At 43.5% G+C, this 21,093-nt stretch overlaps 1 protein-coding gene across 1 annotated transcript in view; it reads right to left on the bottom strand.

Annotated features, from left to right (window-relative positions):
* Positions 1–1,153: 1,153 nt before the first annotated feature.
* Positions 1,154–21,093, bottom strand: part of LOC145416872 (angiogenic factor with G patch and FHA domains 1-like) — a 136,380-nt gene continuing 116,440 nt past the window's right edge. Inside the window, exons 7-9 of the mRNA XM_080285739.1 lie at positions 19,873–20,068; positions 9,895–9,994; positions 1,154–1,339 (exon numbers count right to left, since the gene is read on the bottom strand). Coding sequence (XP_080141865.1) covers positions 1,166–1,339; positions 9,895–9,994; positions 19,873–20,068 — 470 coding nt within the window. The 3' untranslated portion in view covers positions 1,154–1,165. The remainder of the gene's footprint in view (positions 1,340–9,894; positions 9,995–19,872; positions 20,069–21,093) is intronic.

Raw genomic sequence — 21,093 nt, forward strand, 5'->3', positions numbered from 1 at the left:
CCAATGATATTGTTGTGTACTGTTTATATATATATTACGGGACTCTAAAAAATACATACCGGTAGGTAACGTACCACACAAAGGAATATTACAGTGTAATGCCAGATGCTAAAAAGCTTCAAGAACCCACATGAATATGACCCTTTAACAACTGAGTGCACAAAGGTGTAAGCATAACCTCAATTTTAACCTGTCATGTGATCAGCCTGCATCAATCATTATAGTCAGCAGTGATGCAAAGTTTGGGGGAAAAAAAAAAAAAAAAAAAAAAAAAAAAAAAAAAAAAAGGTGTTTACTACACCTCTGCACTCTCAGTTTTAATAATACGATCCTTCATTCTGTATGCTACAAGGCATAAGAGACTTGTAGAACCTATTCCTTGGAAATATATATTGCACAGTACACTCTTAACATTCACTTGCATATTACTTATATCATTTAAACATGGACATACTTTGCATCAGCAACATACAAGAGGATCCTAAGAGGATAAATGCAGAATGAACGGCAAAGAAAGAGATGCTACAAAATCCCTAAAGTCACTTAACATATGATTCTTCAGGCCATATTATTAAAACTGACAGCACAACACGTGACTTAGTCTCTGGTGGTCCAGGAGTTGTTATCAAGAATTGGATCGTCTTGAAGCTCATCTCATCTCATCTCATCTCACCAGCCGTTTGAGTGTCCACTGCAGGACCGACCAATCCTGATCGAAGTTGGGACGATACAGCCAATGTATCTCTACCAAGTGGCTTAGGCCGTCTAGTAGAGATTGTATGTTGGGTGAGAAGTGCTTGTAAGTGTAATTGTAGTGTTGGAGTGGCTTTGGATGTGTGTGTAGTCTGTGAACCAAGTGTAATCAGCCCGTGCAAGCCGGCTGGGTGCAAGCATACTTTAGAGTATGCGACACTGGTTCAACCACAGCACCCCTTGTGTCCGCCAATGCAGTACGTGGCGTGAAGAACGCTCCCAAAGTTTATTACCCTGGCAGGGCGCGAACCCTCGTTCGTCAGTGTATGAAAACGCACACTTTACCACTGTACACACAGAAGCTCCTACATCTATTTATTTTCAGTTAAATAATTTTCGTGTTGATCTTTGGTGGTCCAGTTGTTATCAAGACCTGGACCAAATCAAAATTACAGTGCTAATCAAACAGGCCTTAGTCTTTGCTGGTCCAGTCATTATCAAGAACTGGAGCATGCTGGTATCTTTGGTTTGTGATGTTCCACTGCTCCCACTGCGTCTTCTGTTTTTTACTCATTGGTGGAACAGCAACAGCACTGTCATATGAGCTTCCCAGGCCCGCTGTCCCTGTCACTGCTCTTGGCTGCACCTGAGGATATACAAATATTGTACTGTATAACCCCTTCCATCATGTATCGTTTATTCTAGCCAATCTGTCAATTAAACTGATGTCAGGCTTCCTCTTGGTGAATTCCTGAATTGTGGCTGATTATGGAACAGCTGATTTCAATGGATTGGGAGCTATATCAGATTCCAACACCATCTATTTACTTCTATACAGGTTGTAGGATATTGTTGGGAGAAAGGTATCTGATACTGTATTATGTTATAGGATTTGTAAAAAATAAACAGGTCTCAGCTTGGAGTCTGACTCTGTTTTACTTGTGGCTCAGTTTACTATTTATGAATGATGACTGGAGTTAGGTGCCAAGCTTGTAACCACGTTTTGCTCCTATGAAAGTACCATACAGGGTTTAAGGTATCCAAAAATTAAATAGAATCCTTTCAATCCCATGGCATATTTTTCATTCCATTCTTGCTACCTTCAAGTCACTATATTCAGCATGGGAAAAACTGTCCCTGCAGGCACATGCAAGTTATAAGTCAAACTCTTCATGCAATGTGTTTTCATTCCATTCTTACTATCTTCAAATTATATTATTCAGCACAGGACAGTCTGCACCTACACACATATATGTCAGCACCTTAACCCTTTCAACCAAAGGACATTAGGTGGTACGTGGAAACACCTATCATCCATTCACTTGATGTAGTGTTGCCTATTTCTTCTTTCACCTTTATCATTCTGCTTCTTTTTCTGCCCTCTTCCTACTTCTCCCTTTCCTTCCTGTCATTTTTTATTACATGTCTTTCCACTTCATATGTCTCTGCAGTAAGCGACCAGCCTAATGGTTTCCTATGATCCATGGAACCATTTACAATGCTGGATGGTAACCATAAAACCAACAAATAGGGTGGAGTGGAGCCTGATAGGGTGTCCTTGTTAACTACTGTAGATGGAGGAATGTAAAGGCAGTGTCCATCTAGGAACTAAACCTCCACATTTATCCTCATGTCTCATTATTTCGAGGAACTGTCAACCACAAAGAATATCGGTTCACTGCATAGGTCATCCCTGCGGAAGTGAGGCAGTTGCTTGCCTGTGGTAGTAGTAGTAGTAGTAGTAGTTCCCTAGGCAGTCTGGCCGAACAGCCCCGAGTCCCTTAGGAAGGCCATGGCCGAGACCGGGCTTTCGCACAGAGCTCTCAAAGAGTGTATGTTGTGTTGTTGGCATAGGTGATTGTGTGCAATGCAATCTTCCATACTGTGCTTAATAATATGGGGTGCTGTGTTGCATCGTGGACAGGCATCAGCGACGGAGTCATCCAGCCTCTTCTGGTAGCTTAAGAGGGCTGGATGGTGCCCACATCTCAGCCTGGCCAAGTGGACCCTGTCCTCACCAGGAAGATAGGATTCAGAAGGGTCGATGTCAGGAGGCCGTGCATGCAGCTGTGTGTTGTCTTTAAGTGACTGAATGGAGTGGCGAGTGATCTGAGTGTGGATATGCTTCTGGAAGCTGGTCTGAGGTGGGCAAGAGGGGAGAGATGACAGTATTTGTGTATGGTATCGTGTGCTGGGTGTTGTTTTGATGTTCCTTGGTGTGGGTGGATGTGCTGCCATGTACTGTAGTGGATGTTGTGGGTTTGTGGAGGCTGCAGCAAGAAACTGGGTGCCTCTCATGTCTAGGTGATCCTTAACTTTGAGGACTTTGGTTTCTTGATGTAGGTGGTCTGTGGGTGTAGTAGCTGTGCAGCCTGTGATTATTTTTAGGGCCTTGTTTTGTATGGTCTGTAGTGTGTTGCAGTGTTTTTTGGTGAGGTTAGAAGCCCGGGAAGGGCTTGCACAATTCATCACTGAACGTATGTATTGTTTGTATACTGTGGTGGTGGTTTCTTTGTTGTGTCCAAACGTTGTATGGGCAAGTGACCTCAATGCATTGAGTCTTGGTGTTATTTTATTTTTAATGTTTGTGATGTGTTGTTTATATGACACTGATGTATTGTATGTTACACCAAGGATTTTGTGTGTGTGTGTGTGTGTGGTAGGGGGAGTGTTGTTTATGGTGAGGTGTGGGATGTGACTGTGTTCTGCTGTCCAGTTTGTGAGAAGAGTCACTGTAAATTTGGCTGGGGCTATTTTGAGCCTGTTTGTGGTGAACCATTCGTGTAGTGTGTTGAGGTAAGGTTGAATGATGTGTGCAGCTGTGTTTGCGTTTTGGTGCGTACATGTAAGTGTTATATCATCTGCATATGAAGCTATGTGTATCTGCGGTGTGTGGGGTGTGGGTACGTCGTGCATGTATAGGTTAAAGAGTGTTGGGAACAAAACAGATCCTTGGGAGATGCCGTTTGTGAAGTTTCTGATGTTAGAAGACTGACCGGCAAATGTTATGTGTGCACATCTGCCTGCTAAGTAGTTTGCAAGCCATCTCTTTGTGTTATTGTGCATGTTTGTGTTGAGTATTTTGTTTGTGAGGTTGTGGTGGGGGATAGCATCAAAAGCGTTGCTAATGTCTAGTGTGATTAGAATTGTTCTGTGTGGTGGCCTAGCTGAATTCATGCCATCGAAAACTCTCTGCGTAAGGTCTGTAAGAAGGGTGTTTGTGGAGTGTAGTGGCCTAAAGCCATGTTGTGACTGGGCTAGGGGAATGTGAGGTGTGACTAGTTGTAGTACCAGTCGTCCAGTGACTTTAGAGGGGGTGCAGAGGAGTGTGATGGGGCGATGTGAGGAGGGTAACGTGGGGTCTTTGTTGGGTTTAGGGATAGTGATGATATTGCCATGCTTCCATATGTTGGGTATTATGTTGTGTGAGTAGCTGTAGTTTGATATGTTGGTGAGTGCTTGTATGCCTTGTGGTCCTAGGTGTTTAAGGTGAATGTTGCTTATGTTGTCTGGTCCACAGGCAGATGAGTGCTTGAGGTTGTTAATGATGTGCTTCGTCTGGTTGTAAGTGAAAGGTGCGTAGTCTGAGTCTGTGAGGAACTGTCTCTTACGTTGGTCTTCAGGATGGGGGTTTAGATGGCTGACTTGTGAAAAGTGATTGATGAGAGTGTTTGCTTGTTGTTTGTTTGAGGGTATGGTGTCTGTTGTTGTGATGGCGGCGTGTGATTGTGTGGTGTTGCTGTTGGAAAGTGTGATGCTGTTTAGTGTTTTGTAGAGTTTGCTGATGTTTGTTTTGTGGTCAATTGTTTGGAGATAATTTTTCCAGTTTAGTGTTTGCTGTTCTGATATTTTATTGTTTATCTGAGTGTTGAGTTCATGTATTTGTTGTATGGTGTCTTGTGTATGGGGTGTTGGGGAGTGTCGCAGTGTGTCCCGCTGTCTGATGAGGCCTTGAATTTCTGGTGTGAAGTTGGGGTTGTGTCTTTTGTCTGCGTTTTGTATAATTGTACTGAAAGTGTGCACAGCGGTGTTGATGTTTGTGATGGGTGTACTGTTTAGTGTTTCGAGATGTTCTGTTTCAGTTACAAAGGCCTCCCAGTTGGCTCTCTTATAATTAGTGTATGTGTGTTTGTGGCCAGCTGGGGTGATTCTGGTTTTGGTGGTGATGATGATTGGGATGTGATCAGAACCTAGGGTTTTGACCACCCTCCATGATGTAGTGGGGGCGAGGTTTGGGGAGCAGAAGGTGATGTCTGGAGATGATGGGAGGAAGAGGGCTTGGTGTGGGATATGGGTATGTTGGTCTAGACTGTTTAGTATGAAAAGATGATCTGTCTGGGATTGTAGTACCAGCCCTCTGTCTGTGTCAGGGTCGTTGACATGCCAGGCCGACGACTTGGCATTGAAATCACCACCCAGGATGATGTTGGGTACGTTAGTGATGTGGTGTATCTGTGGAGAGTAATTGTGTGGTACTGTGGGGGACAATTGGGGGGGAATGTATGTGTTAGCAATTGTTATGTGTGATTTGTTACCAGTGCATATTTTAATTGATTGTATTTCTGTTGTGGTGTCATGTGGGGGGAGAAGTGACTTTGTGTGTGCACTGGTATCTGCAAAGTTGATGGATTTGTGTACCTGGGTGATGAGTCCACAGCCACTGCCGTTGGCCCAGTCTTGTCGAATGGTGGTGAAGTTATGAAATGTCGGTGTTTTCTGTGCTCTGTGTTTGATGGGTCTGCTCAGCCAGACTGACAGGTTGATTAACAATGACCAAAAGACACTCTTTATCTTTTCTTCTTGTGAGTTTAGGGGATATGGAACAATGACCCAGTGTCCTTCTGACAGAAACTGATTAGGACCTCAGGTTAAATGTGGATTAGCTGCCTAGATTTACAGATGAAGTCAGACATGTACAACATGATGCATTGCCAAGGATTCCCCATCCCCCACCCCCACCTGAGGATGTGCAGAGACAGAATGTAACTCCCAGAGATGCCAGTGGTCTCTCAAGGATGTATGGAGGGAGGGGAACCTCAAACACCACAACATGAAATGTTCTATGGTTTCTTCACCCCAGGGTCATCATTGACACCAAAGGTTCTCTGTCATACCCGAACAGTACAGGTGGTGTGTGAGGCCCGTGTGATTCGACTGCAACCTGGAGATGGCAACATCAACATCCTGGCAGGGATGATGAGCTCAAGAATGTGCAAACCCCAGGTGGGTGGCAAGGTTTCCATCTCAATATGACATGAGGCACTGCCTGTGAGACTATGGGATGCTGCTGGATCAGGAGCCACTGAGGCTAACATGAAGATCAGTGCCTGCCTCACTGCTGCATCAGCAATTTCATTACTATGGATGCCTGCATGCAAGGGGATCCAATGAAAGTGAAAGTGCCAGGGGGGAGGCAAGGAAGAGGTGTGCCAATATGGCAAGGACTGATTGAACAATCTGAGAGGGGGAAGGTAAGTGAGGACTGTGAGTCAGTACAGTATATAAAACTAACAGTTGGGAGCGGAGGAAGGCCTGTACAAACCCTAGAATCTGAAGGATGGCTAGAAGTTCCTCAGTCAGGACATCACGACACCAGAGAAAGACCAAGTTTGGCAGAGTGAATGGTCTTCAAAGTAGGCCACCAAGGCAAAGGATGTTGGGGGAAATGGGATCCATTCGTGTAAATTCTATGACAGTCCTCACAAAAAGAGGAGTCCATGTTAAGGAGCTGCCATGCCAAGACTGCATCAGTTGACTTCAGGAACAGCATCATGAGATGGGGGAAATAATCACAGACAAATCCATCTAAGGGGGGGAGCATGGACAAGGGCCACTAGGAAATCAAGAGATGGGAAGGTCAAGAGATATGGTGTGGCTGGCCTTGATGCTGTGGATAATGAAGAGCAATTGCATATGTAGCCAGTCTGGGGGCTGGCAAAGGACAGTGGGGGGGCAGTAGAAGGAGGAGGCCAGGTGGCTAGAGAGAAGGGCAGAAATGCAATGAAGCAGCCGACAGTCCAACTCCATGCGATAGATGGAGAGGGGCCCAACCCCTCTGTAAGTCCAAGGTGAGACAGGATAAATGACCACTCTCCAAGAGAAACTGAAAGAGGGAGGTTCCTGGCCAGTTGCCAGAACCCTGCACCAGGAAAGAATCTTGAAAGGGGATCTTTGACATTAAAGTCACCCAGGAGGTGGCAAAGTGATGGAGCTGATCCTGGTAGGCCCAGAGTTCTTCACAGCCAAAGTCTTTGCGAGGGCTGAAGCAAATTGCCGCAATGGTCCAACCCATTACGAGAAAAAGGTGAACTGCAAGAATTTCCAATACAGTATCCCCTGAGGAGGCCAGGTCAGAGGCAGAACTTAGCTGGGTATGTCCTCTTGGACTCCAATAGCTAGACCATCCCCAGCACCAGAATCATCAGCCTAGTAGATGGTGACTCTTGGGGTGACAGATGAAGTTGTGGAGATAGTCAAGTCTACACAGAGGCCAATGACATCTGGGGGTGGGGTCCACTACTGTTTGGCTGAAAAAAATCAAAAATTTTCTAAGGAAGGAATCTGGCATTCCAGAGGAGGAGTCCGCAGAGAGATGGAGGAGCCATCACATGGGAAAGGAGGGAAGGAGGCTGGGGCAAGAGGCTAACACACATGTTGATGACGGACAGTTCATATCAAAATATGGACAGGGATGCAAGCAGCTCTACAATGGACTTGGAGGAATGGGCACCTGAGGTGTTGGCATGTGGGGTGGCTAGGAAGATTGACCTTGCTACAGGCTGATGTGGAGGAGCAGGAGGACCACCAGGGAAAAAGCCTGTCACAAGAGAGCTCAAGGGGATGACATGTCACTTGCATGAAGCCAGGACCATTAAACAGTGATGAGGTAGAATCATCTGGCAAAGTTCCAGGTAAGGTATGGGGCTGGATGTAAGGACCACACGGACCACGAGCAGCTTGGAAAGGAGAGATCTGAGCTGGGTGGGAACAATTATATCGGGCCTTGGGAGAAGGGGCAGGGTGGTGCAGCACCACTGACTAGGAGGTTGGGTTGGAAAACACAACAATTGTGTGTTTCGCCTCACTGGGCCTAGCCGCAAACTCACCACCCGAAGCGTTAACAAGATCATCCAATGCTGAAAAACTTTGCTGACCACCATTAGATAGGTAAGACCCTCCTGGACAGGCCAGGATGTCTGAGAGGGAACAGTACGTGGCGTCAGGAGGGTAGAACTGGGAGAGGTGCACAAGAACACTGAGTTCAGGGAACACAGGCAGGTGTTAATGACAGGCTGGGTCGAAGGGTTGGCTCAGGCAGAATCATGAACAGAAAATGTCTGCTGCTAAACTGGGCAAATGCAGGAGACAAACTGAGCATGCAACAAGGCAGAAAACAGAAAACTCGATGTGGACTTGCAAGGATGGAACCTACTACACCGAGAGCATCTGACTTTGTTTTACAGAAAGTTGTGCCATGCCCAAAGTGATGGTATGTATAACACTTCAGAATGGGAAACAGTCCCTACAGAGTAGCTGGAATGTCCAAAGATAACCTGCTCTGGTAAGGGGCCCCTGAATTTGAGCCACACCATCCAGGCTGTCACCCTGTCCTCACCTCCATGAGTGCAGACCATGAGGCAGGTGACCCCCACCAGCTGGGAGAAACAGTTGCCTAGACAATGAGATGACATAAGAGTTTCTCCTCCGAGATATCTGGAGCAACAGGCCTGATTTTCCCAATGGAAACTTTGTCACTGGAAAGTGAACAGGCCAACCAGCACCTGAGAGACCAGTCTCCCACCTGGGTGAGGAACTCAGGCAGCACAGTCATCTTGGCCACATTATCAGCAGATACACAAAATCTAATAGCTGACCCCTTTCCCAAAATCCTAAGTGAACCCTCAATGCAGTACTTATCCACTGGGGACCCAATGATGGCCTCTGACAACCTACATGTGTTAAAAAATCAAAGGTGTTATCAATTAACCTAGTAATGCTGACAGGGCCTGAGTTTCACAGGTGGCATCATCATTTGGGGAGGAAAGCCAGATTCACTTCTCAGGGGCTCCACCCACATTACTAGTGGTAGAAATAATCTACAACCACTTGGTAGCAGCAGTGTCCACCCTAGTGGCAAGGGCAAGTTACATTTGGGCGCACTGGGAGTCAAGACCGGTCATGGAAAACTCCACAACAAGCTTAACAACTGGCCTACAAACACTATAAAAACAAAACATGATCACTGCGATAGCAGAGCACAACACACCAATGCAGTGTACTGTGTCTGACACACAAAAGATGATGGGCTATGTACCCAAAACTGTGAATGACATGGATGAGAAGCACACATTTGGTGACAACCAGGTCTAGGCAGCATCTTTAGGACATTATTTGTGTTTTATTTTTGATGCTATGAGATGAGCTGATTCAGATTTGATCACCCATGCAGTGACGGAGCTAACATTCTCAGCCTTCTGTGACTCTGAGCTCAATATTATCTGCTGTTTTCTGGCATAAAAAACAAGAGTTATCCCAACCATGAGAAGATTTATGATGTCAACATTAACTCCTACAACCAATAGATGTCCTTCATATTAGATAATTTTGCCGTTATCAAATTATACAGATTAGATGAATCTCCTTGTGATAGGTGGGGTCGCTCACCATCCACTCACTCGATGTAGTGCTGCTCTTGGATGTCTGCCCTTTCCTCTCCAGCCTTCTTTCCTCCCATTCTCTTCTGTCTTTCTTTCCTTGTCCTTCTGCCTATGGGTGACTTTACACTCCCTCTTCTGTCTTTCTTTCCTTCATTCTTTCCACTTCCTTCAGCCTGTGGGTGACTCTACACTGAGTGACAGGCCAAATGGTTTCCTGTGCACCAGGAAACCATTTACTATGCTGGGTGGTAACCATATTACCAAATTTTGGCGCCTGGTGGTTTAGTGGGTAATTATTTCTCTCCAATCGGATTGAACCGGTGAAGGTTTATATCCAAGGGGTGGTTGGGGCTGATTGCTCATGTAATGCCACTCAGGGATGAGTGAGGCTGGTCACTCTCATCTTAAATGTCGGGACCAACTGCCTAGCTCTGGGCTCCTACGCTCCTCATGGAACAATGTAGGATTAGATGATGGATGGATGGATGGAGATGAATCTCCTAGTAGGGAAGGTGTTATGAAGACTATACAATACAGTACTTACCGGCTCTGTTATTCCTTTCACTGATTTTCCAAGACCTTCCCCCTCAGACCAGCCCATTTTCTTTAACAATCCAAAACCTTTGTTGTTGTCCCTCAGGGGTCTGTTAAAGAAATACAAAACATTACAGATGTACAGTTATAATATGCAGAGCTGTGGAAATAAACATGGAAAAATTATACAGCCCCTTTAATCTGGAAATGCACTTTTTATTTCAGTTAGTATTAACCCTTTCACGCAAGATGACATGATTCGTGCCACCAGTGCTTAAAATCACCGTCAGAAGGTATTGGCATTTTCAACGGATATGTGTCAAATTCTGGTGTGTCACAGACTGTCATGCTCTTCACTAAAGAAACAAATCAGCAACCCTCCAACCTGCCATGTACCACAGTGCAGCATGGGAATTGCTTAGTTTTGTCTCTGCAGTCAAATAATGATGCCGTGGTTACAGTAAATGTTCTGGTGGTGTCAAATGGCTAAATTCAGGGTTACTGTCACACTGCTCCTATATTTATCAACAAACAGTAAAGTTAAGCAGTGCATTTATTTTGTTTCATATATGAAAGCTGCAACATGTTTGCATGCAACAGCCTTGGTCACCTAATGACAGCTCTCCACACCGCTTGATATCAAGTGGCCTGTCTACTCAGTCTCTTAACCCAGAGGTCATACTCTATGACCTCATACCAGATCTTTTTTGGTCTGCCTCCAGCAATGCCAGTCCTAAAGCATCTGACGTCCTAGTTGAATGCCATGGTGTACCCCCCCCACTACATTGAATTTTAATGCATTTTAACCTTGGAAGATATGCAAAGCTTTTGTTGAAATTACTTCTATTATTGTTGCACTTATGGGATGATTGATCTACAAGACTTAATTTTTTTCATATTTGACTGAAAATGGCACCCCCTAGTTGATGCCATCCTAGGTGGTCACCTAGTTTGTTTACTGGTAGGACTGGTCCTGGCCTCTAGCATTCAACCATAAACATTCATACCTCTCTACCTCTGCACCCAGCTGTTACCCTCCATCACCTCTACATGCCCAAATCATTTCATATCTACTGCCTCTCATTACATCATTAATTCATTCAAATCTCATCCTTCCTCTCAACTCTTCATTCACAATTCTAATTCCCCTAGGTCTGTCATTCAAAGATGCACTACAAATCCTATCATCTCTGTATGTCTGAGCTTACAAATATCCTTTTCCAGTTCTGTTCAATTCTCACTATTGTACGGCATTACAATCCCAACATATGCTGCAAACAAGGACCCCTTAATACAGAGGGAGAGCCTTCCCAATGTCAGGAAGAGTAACAACTCCTGGAACTTCTGCCAACCACTCCTTACCCCTGACACTGAGCTAACTCAAGCCCCCACATCCAGTACATATCATGTACCCTCGGTAACAAAACTCCACACACTCAAGAGACTCTCCAGCAAGATTAATCCTTGCCTGCCTCCCTCCTTCTGTATGTTCTTTACATACTGCACTCAAAATCAGCATTATTTTGCAGCCCTCTTATATCACTACATCTCTTATGCCCCCACTTATCACAGACACTGCATAAGATGAAGTTATTTCCCACATCTTTGTGGTGAACTGTACTCGTCTACACTCCTTCTGCTAAGACAGTACCACCACCTGCCCTAATTATATTCAGTTTTGCCTTATCTGTGTTTACCTTGAAAACCTTTGTGCCACATTTTATCTATCCACTTCCCAAATCTTTGTTTTGTCACCCTCTCATTCTCCATAATCATCACCAAGTCATCAGCATATAACACCTCCCATGGGGATCCAGTTCTAAAGACATGTTAGAGAGTCCCAGCATCATAATACTCTGAAAGGGATTTAAAACTGACCCTTGATGCACATCAATGTTGGAAAATTCATCACTCAAATCTCTATTCACTCTCATCTGGGTGCTAGCTCACTTTTACACTCCCATAACCATTCTATCCAACCATTCCTTATCTCAAGCTATTTCATTGTACTATGATGTGTTTTTGTGATTTTGGGTATAGTGTGAATATAAATCCATGCATCATCTTGGCTATTAGTGACCTTCAACCCTGCTATATGAAACATGTGTCAGAAAAGCATAGGTTTAGGGAACAAGGAGTGGCAGAAAGTGCTGTCTGAGGAAGAAACACAGAGTGAAAGGGAGTTCGAGGTCATAAGCATGTCAGGCAACAACCAGGGAGAAAGTGAGTTAGACAATGATGATTAGTAAAATGAGAGTTGCATCCAGGCAGTTGGTTCCCCCGATCTCCCCCACACCACCTACACACTAATTTTCTTAAAATTTTGTATTGGACTCACTCAATGTAGTGCTGCCCTTGGGTGTCTGCCCTTTCCTCTCCTCCATCCTTCCTTCCATCCATCCTCTCCTGTTTTCCTTTCCTTCATTCTTTTCCTGTCCTTCTGCCTATGGATGACTTTACAATCCCTCTTCTGTCTTTCTTTCCTTCATTCTTTCCTCTTCCTTCTGCCTGTGGGTGACTCTACAATGAGTGACAAGCCAAATGGTTTCCTGTACACCAGAAAACCATTTACTGGTACTATGCTGGGTGGTAACCATATAACCAAATATTAGCACCTGGTGGTTCAGTGGGTAATTACGGCTCTCCAATCGAATTGAGCTCATGAAGGTTTATATCCAAGGGATGGTTGGGGTTTACTGCTCATGTAATGCCACTCAGGGATGTGTGAGGCTGGTCACTCTCATCTTAAATGTCAGGACAAACCTGCCTAGCCCCAGGCTCCTACGCTCCTCATGGGGCAATGTAGGATTGGATGATGATATATATATTTTTTTTTATACAGACGTAAACCACAAAAGCACAAGGCATACGTAAACTCATATCTAAGGCATGCAAGCATTTTGGAGTCTTTATAAATGGTAGAAACAATATGACATACAATCTGTTCTTTTTCCATATTCTCCAAAATTATTATTAATACTGAATATCTGAGGAAGCCACAATCAAAAAGCACAGGAAAATCACTACATAATCCACTGCTACTTACATAAAAAATAAACAGAAAAACGCAGAAAATACGTCATTCCAAAAAAGATTCCAAATAAGCCTTTTTTTTTTCATTTTTTGACACTTTTATGAAAAATTTTAATTATGGCGCCTGGTCGTTTAGTGGGTAATTAGTGCTCTCCAACTGGATTAAGCTGGTGCAGGTTTATATCCAAGGGGTGGTTGGGGTTTACTGCTCACATAATGCCACTCAGGGATGAGTGAGGCTGGTCACTCTCATCTTATATATCAGGACCAACTTGCCTAGCCCCAGACTCCTATGCTCCTCATGGGGCGGCATAGGATTAGATGATGGATGGATGGATGGTTCAAATTACTGAAATTTGATATCACCATGGGAAAGCTCATGAAATTTCAACAAAAGTGCACAATAAATCATACATGTATGAAAAAAAAAAATCATGAACATCATGTATAAAAGAGATTTCACAATCCACTCACTTGATGTAGCACTGCTCTCGGGTGACTGCCCTTTCCTCCCTTCCTTCCTCTTCTGTCTTTCATACCTTCTTTCTTTCCTCTTCCTTATGTTTATGGATGACTCTACACTGAGTGAAAAGCCAAATAGTTTCCTGTTCACCAGGAAATCATTTACTATGCTGGGTGGTAACCATATAACCAAACACATGGTGCCTGGTGGTTTAGTGGGTAATTAAATTGCTCCAACCAGATTGAGCCTGTGTAGGTTTATATCCAAGAGATGGTTGTGGTTTATTGCCCACATAATGCCACTCAGGGATGTGTGAGGCTAGTCACTCTCATCTTAAATGTCAGGACCAACCTGCCTTGCCCCGGGCTCCTACACTCCTCATGGGGCAACACAGGATTAGATGATGTACGTATGTATGTATGTATAACAAAAATTTAATTCATATCTTAGGGATATGAGTAGTTTTCTGCTATTTTATTAGTAACTATTGATTGTACTGTAAATCTGATTACATCACTGAAAAGGACAGAAATGTCCATCTCTAGGGACGTATTGTGTGCAAGAAGTTGCAAAAAAAAATTTTTTTTGATCAATAATGTTGGGAAGTGTGAGTGCTTTAATTCACATTTATTTGCAGTCCCCAGAATGTCATATAATTTAATTTTTTCACTTATGTTATTGGCCTATATAGTACAATATCTAATAATGATGCCTGTGGTGTATATATATATATATATTTTTTTTTTGGGGGGGAGGGGGGGAGTGGAAGGAAAAAATTAATTCTGGAGAGGAAAAAAAAAGTACCTGACACAGCCCCTAAATGAAACCTCCCAAGGCCTGGTAACCACTATGTTCTTGCAGGCTTGGCAACAGTAAGTTTCTCCGTGCACACAAAGGGATTGTGGTTGTACTGTGCAATAATTCCTCATTATAGGTGTAGTCAGATCAGAGAATCAATGTGGTTAGTAACCAAGGAGACTCATTCAAACCTCGTAACTAAGAATCAATGAATTTCATGCAACCTTGAGTTAGTATGCAAGCAGTGGGAGTGGCCCGGTCTCATCAGCCAAAAACAGTCTGACTATAACTGTATGGTACCATCTTCATTGAGCGGCGAGCACTTCTCATTATCCATTACAGGTATGTCCTAAAATATGTGAACTCTTCAATACAAGTTGTCTATATTTGTTATATTTTGCTATTAGATCCACAGTAAGTTCTGGATAAATTATCTGTTAACATTCCATTGTTATCTATTACAGTACTGTATAGTGATTTGACATTTCATACAATTTATGGTACCATCATCACCACCATAATCCTGACCTCTTTTCCCATCATTAGATAGGTCAGGTTGGATCAAAACAGCAAAAAATAACTGCTACATGGAGAACTATCTTAGGTGTACCCAATTAAATATAGCATTAACAACAATATTTACTGTGCACATATATGAAAATGTGGTGATATTTTGGAATACATGCCTGACTTCTGACACTGACTGCCTATATCAGAAATTTTCCCATACAAATGATATTGTGGAGTGGCAGAATTCACAAATCAGTAAAGTACAAACTTCCAAATCAAAACATCCGATTTTTTTAAATCTCCACTCTCCAAAATATTTTTTTCATGCTACAGGGGGACATTAGTAGGAGTAGACTGTAGCACCAGTCGAGCAAGGCAGTACTTCCGAGGTAGATGGAAAGCTGATGACAGGGAGTGCTGGAGCTCCCGTTTCATCAGCCCTCAGGGCTAGTTCCTGACCATCCCCCTCTGCTGAACTTTTTCAGTGTCTCAGTTACACAGAGAGTAGGCCAGCATGCTCTCCAATACAAATTTCTCTAACTATCTTCATCAAACTACATGCACAGTACACCTACACTTCCTTTCCCAAAATTTCAAAAATCATGGCGTCTCCACACTCAGCCTCGGAGGCCCCAGGGGGGGGGGGACCATAAATGCCCCCACCTTCCGCCCCTCTCCCGGTGACGACTTGAGTTGCCTGGAACCACTGTCTGACTCACTTTTTCTTCATTTCTGCAACATACGTGGCCTTTCCTCTAACTTTCGCTCTGTTGAGCACCACCTCTCCTCCTCTAAACCTCACCTTCTCTTTCTGACTGAGGCTCATCTGTCTGAGGCAACTGACAGCAAATCCTTTTCTGTATCCTCCTACTTTCTCTATACTCATTTCAAAGCCAAAGGTGGCTGTTGTGTAAATATACGCAACGACTTATCTTGCTCTTGTGTTCCTGAACTCGATTCTTCTGAATTCTCAACACTGGCTTCGGTTTTCCGGTCATTCTCTAACTAAATATATCTGTGCTGTTTACTTATCCCCTAATTCTACTGACTATCAAAAATTCTTCGACTATCTTACTTCTACAATGGAACACATTCTATCCATTTCTCCTTTCTCTGAAATCTCCATTCTACGAGATTTCAATGTTCACCACCACCTTTGGCTCTCCTCTCCTTTCACTGATCCACCTGGTGAACAAGCCTACACCTTTTCTATCCTTAATGACCTAAAGCAGCTTGTACAGCACCCTACCTGTATCCCAGACCGCCTTGGAGAGAGCTCCAACATACTTGACCTCTTCCTTACAAATAATCCTTCTGCTTACACTGTTAATCTTTTCTCTCCATTGGGCTCCTCCGATCATAACCTTATCACCTTAACCTGTCCAATCACTCCGGTACGGCCTGTGGACCCTCCAGGGAAACGTCGTCTGCGGCATTTTGGAGCCGCGGATTGGGAGGCCCTCAGGCAATATTTCTTTGATTTTCCCTGGAATGATTATTGCTTCCATGGCCGGGAGCCATCTGAGTGTGCCTTGCCCATTACAGAGGTTATTCTCTCGGTCATGGAACCATACATTCCTTTCTTGTATCCTATGTCTAGCGAAAGAAAGCCTTGGTTTAATTACGCTTGTTCTAATGCTGTCCACAACAAGGAGAGGGCCTACAAAAGGTACCGGAGCCAACCCAATCCTGAATCACATCATCTTTACATTTCTACCGGGAATTGTGTTAAGTTTGTTCTTCGTTCTGCTAAAAATAATTTCATCCGTACTAAATGCTCTCCACTCTCTAACTCGAATTCTTCCCGCTCCTTCTGGCACCTTGCCAAAAACCTTTCTAACAACTTTACCTCATCATCCTTCCCTCCTCTTTTCTACTCTGATGGTTCTGTAGCTATTTCTTCTACTGGTAAAGCAGATCTCTTCGCACAGACTTTCTCCTCCAATTCCACCTTAGACGATTCCAGTGCTGTTCCTCCATCACTTCCCCCTTCTGACTTCCTGTTGACATTAAAATTTCTTCTGCTGATGTATTTTCTGCCATCACTGGCCTGAATACTAACAAGGCATACGGGCCTGATGGAGTCCCTCCTGTTGTTCTCAAGAACTGTGCTTCTGTGCTTACACCCAGCCTAGGCAAACTCTTTCGCCTTTGTCTGTCAACTTGTACCTTTCCTTCTTGCTGGAAGTTTGCTCTCATTCAGCCAGTCCCAAAGAAGGGGGACCACTCCCAACCCTCCAACTATCGTCCAATTGCTTTAATGTCCTGTATTTCAAAAGTTTTTGAGTCAATTCTCAATAGAAAAATTTTAAGGCATCTTTCCCATCACAACCTTCTTTCTGATCGTCAGTACGGGTTCTGTCAGGGACGCTCCACTGGCGATCTTCTCACCTACCTTTCAGACTCCTAGTCATCCTCCTTTCGGGACTTTGGTGAAAGCTTTGCCACTGCACTTGACATCTCTAAGGCTTTCGATTAAGTCTGGCATAAATCTTTAACTTCCAAACTGCCCTCTTAGGGTTTCTATCCTTCTATCCGTGCCCTCACTGCTAGCTTCCTTTCTGGTCGTTCTATAGCCGCTGTTGTAGATGGCCATCGTTCTTCTCCTAGATCTATCAACAGTGGTGTTCCTCAGGGCTCCGTCCTATCACCAACTCTCTTCCTTTTATCCATCAATGACCTTCTAAGCTGTACATCCAACCCTATCCACTCATACGCTGATGACTCCATCCTTCACATTTCCATTCGGTTCCCACAACACCCATCTCAGCAGTTACTTCAACAAACAAGGGATGAGGCTATGCTACACCTAATGTCTGACTTGGCTCATATCTCTGACTGGGGTAAAAATAATCTGGTTGTTTTTAATGCATCTATGACTCAGTTCTTACACCTATCAACCCGACAAAATCTTCCACAGGTATACCCACTAATGTTTATTAATATTCAGCTTAATCCTGCATCATCCTTGAACATGCTTGGGGTTTCATTTACTCGTGACTTATCTTGGAAAGATCATATTACATCTCTTGTAAAATCAGCTTCCAAGAGATTAGGTGTGCTAAGCCGACTCCATTCTTTCTTTACCCCTGCACAATTGTTGACTCTATACAGGGGTTTTATCCGCCCCTGTGTGGAGTACAACTCTCATGTGTGGGGAGGCTCCCCACGTACAGCTCTTCTCAATAGGGTGGAGTCAAAGGCTTTTCGTCTCATTAACTCTCCTCCTCTTACTGACTCCCTTCAACCTCTGTCTCTTCGCCGCACTGTTGCATCTTTATCTCTTTTCTATCGCTACTTTAATGGTCACTGCTCCTCTGAACTGTCTGCATGCATTCCTCCACCTCTATGACGGGCGCGTAGCACCCATTTAGCAGCAAACTCTCATCCCTTTTCTGTCCAACTCTCTAATGCAAGAGTCAACCGTTACTCCCAGTCCTTCATTTATGCAACAGGTCAACTCTGGAACTGTCTCCCTCTGTCTGTATTTCCAGCTGCCTATGATCTCCAGTCTTTCAAATGCAATGTGTCCAGGCATCTCGACATGATCGGATCTTGAATTAGGCTCTCTATTGTATTTTGTTTTTCTCTTGGAGGGAACTGTATTATTGCAGGCTCTTGGCCTTTGGTGCCTTCTTCCTCACATTAAAAAAAAAAAAAAAAAAAAAAAAAAAAAAAAAAAAGGCCTCACACAACCAATGAATACTTGAAGATCAAGTTCTTTTGCAGACATGTACAAAAGCAAAGGAAAACTTACTTATGCAAGGTATTTCACTGCCTTTACAGTTCCCATTCCTCGAGACTATGTACTGTATTGTGTACAGTAAATAGTTTTCTCATAGGTATCAATATGATTCCACTTTCCAAAATATTTCATTTTCCATAAAGCCTTTGGAACCAACCACTCTGGATTTGAGGCCGTACTGTACTGTATGTACCAATGGAACTTTAAATTCATTTGAGCTATTTTTCCTGTGATATACAGTTAACTTTAACTCCTCCACTCCAATGACATACTGTAATTCATTTTTTATTCTTGCTACTTAGAGGATTTTAGGTAAGATTTTCTACATCAGAAGAGTTAGACACTCTTCATTAATTCCTTTAACCCGCCCCGTCCCGGAGATGTGAATTCACGTCCTCACGCGATGTGCACTCATATCCCGGAGACGTAAATTAAGGCAGCAACATTGCAAGGTCCCTAATTTGCACAATTTTCAATTTAATTTGCACAATTTCCAATTTTTGCAAGTGATTTTTGGCACATATACACAGGACACCTTCCTCTACAAGATGCCAGGCAGGGACAATGCCTTACCCAGCATGACCTCCTCCCCCCCCCTGCATGCCCTTTTCTCAGCAATTCACCTGTCATCAGTGACCTGGCCAGTAAAGCCATGTTATGCCACGGTACGAAATTCAGGGCCAGAGTGATTCCCCAATCGATGACAATGTGGAGGACAAACATTAGAGGAAGAAACAGTCAGAAATGATGATCAGGTAATGTGGCAAAAAAAGGTCAGCAAAGGTGATGAGTTAGTGAGTGAAACAATGCTTATAATGCCTATATTACCGTTTGAAAACCAATATACTCTCATACTACATATAAATTCGTACCAAATAAATAAATAAATACTGTTTATGAGTGGTGTGGAATAGTTATCTTCCCACAGAACTCATTTTCTTTGCAGCCAGCCTGACAGAAAACCCTGTAAGGTAAGGAGGTACTCCTACCTGGATCGAGTATTTTAAACCTCAGGTGAGCGATTTCTCTATGAATTTTTGATGTTTCTCACCAAAAGCGGATGTTTGAGCCAAAAAAAAAAAAAAAGTCCAAAAATGTCGGGACTGGGGCGTACCACTGCCCAGAAAACGTCGGGATGGGGGGGGGGTTAATGCAAAAGATCTTCCAGAGGATCAATAAAACTGTCTGTGGGTGGCCTGGTTAAAATGAAAAAAGACATCATCAGAATGAAGTAGTTGATGTTGCTGTGGCTATATATTCATCTGGATGTGAGCCAGGTGGATTGCAGGTTGAAGCTGCACCTTTGCAGTCCACCACCCTCCTTTAGGGGATATGGTGAGAGTTGCAGGATGTTGGTATAACACACAACAGGAAAAAAACAGAAAGGTGAATTATAGGGAGGATTTACTGTACTACACCCTCTTACACTCAGAACTTACGTTTCTGTTGATGCAACTTCCGTCTTCTCATACGGATTGCTGGACCCAACCTCTTTTTTCCTTTTCTCAGCCCTATCAATGTACTGTCCACTTACAACAACTTTCTCATTATCTGTTGTGATCCCATACTTCTTCCGAAGAGCCTTCATTTCCTTTTTTCTGGCCTTTTCCTTTGATTGGAAGGAGATGGAGCGTTCTGAAAAAAAATAAAACAAAAGATAAAACAAATACTTCTCTCTAACTTACTACATTGCCAAAGGACTCTTTTGTGTCTGGACCTTAACGGAATATCCCATCAAAAATGAATGGAAGATTGAGTGAAGAAAAAAAAAAAATTACAATGTTAGTAGGAAACCAATGTGATTTTCTCTCTCTCTCTTTCTACAAGCAAGCAATACCAACCTAGAGCATTCCATTCTGTTAGGTTCAGCAGTTCTCATATTTGTAACAGTTGGCAACACACACCTTCACATGTAACCACTTGGATATTAGCCCCTATGCCCTGGAATGGATCTGTGTATTACACACTGGTATGAGGGCAAAGCTGAGAAAAATCACCTTTCTTCCAAAAACAAATTCATTATCTTATATGGCCAGTAGTAGTAGTAACAGCTGCAACCCCCAGGTCATTTGACAGTAAACCCAGTGGACTTCAGGCAGAAGTTACCCTTCTGCAGTACAACAACCTCTTTTTGGAGGACAGGGAAGGAAGTGACGGATGTTTGTTTTGTTGTTGCTGTCACTCATACCCAATCCATACGAATGAGCAGACTTGTTCACAGTGGGTAAGCAACTGCCCCTATGGGGCTGTTCCACATGTTTCTTACACAGATGATGCATCTATGTGTTAGTGGGGCATGTACTGTGCAGTCCTCCAACATGTGTGTTATTTTGTTTGGGCCTATTCTACAAGGGCATTTGTCATCTGTGATTCCACCCATCCCAAATTGACACTGGTAGCTGTGTAGAGCTGGGTGATGTCCTGATCTGAGCCTAGCTAGATGAACATGATCATATCTTTTTAAGGACACCTTCAATGGGTGGGTGTCACAAGAGAAGCTTGTAATTTTGTATTCTGATTCAGGTGTTATACTGCCTTGCGCTAGCAGTGAGTAAGTAGGCGCTTCTTCACTGCTTGTGTTGGAATGTCTGGAGATGGGATGCTGTTGTTGAGGATCTAATGACGTCTGTGAGGTGACTGTCTTATGTACCAATGAGTGT

The sequence above is a fragment of the Coenobita brevimanus genome, chromosome 108 (genome assembly GCF_032717465.1).
Source record: "Coenobita brevimanus isolate Jiangsu-jjx chromosome 108, ASM3271746v2, whole genome shotgun sequence".
NCBI classification, from domain to species: Eukaryota; Metazoa; Arthropoda; class Malacostraca; order Decapoda; family Coenobitidae; genus Coenobita; species Coenobita brevimanus.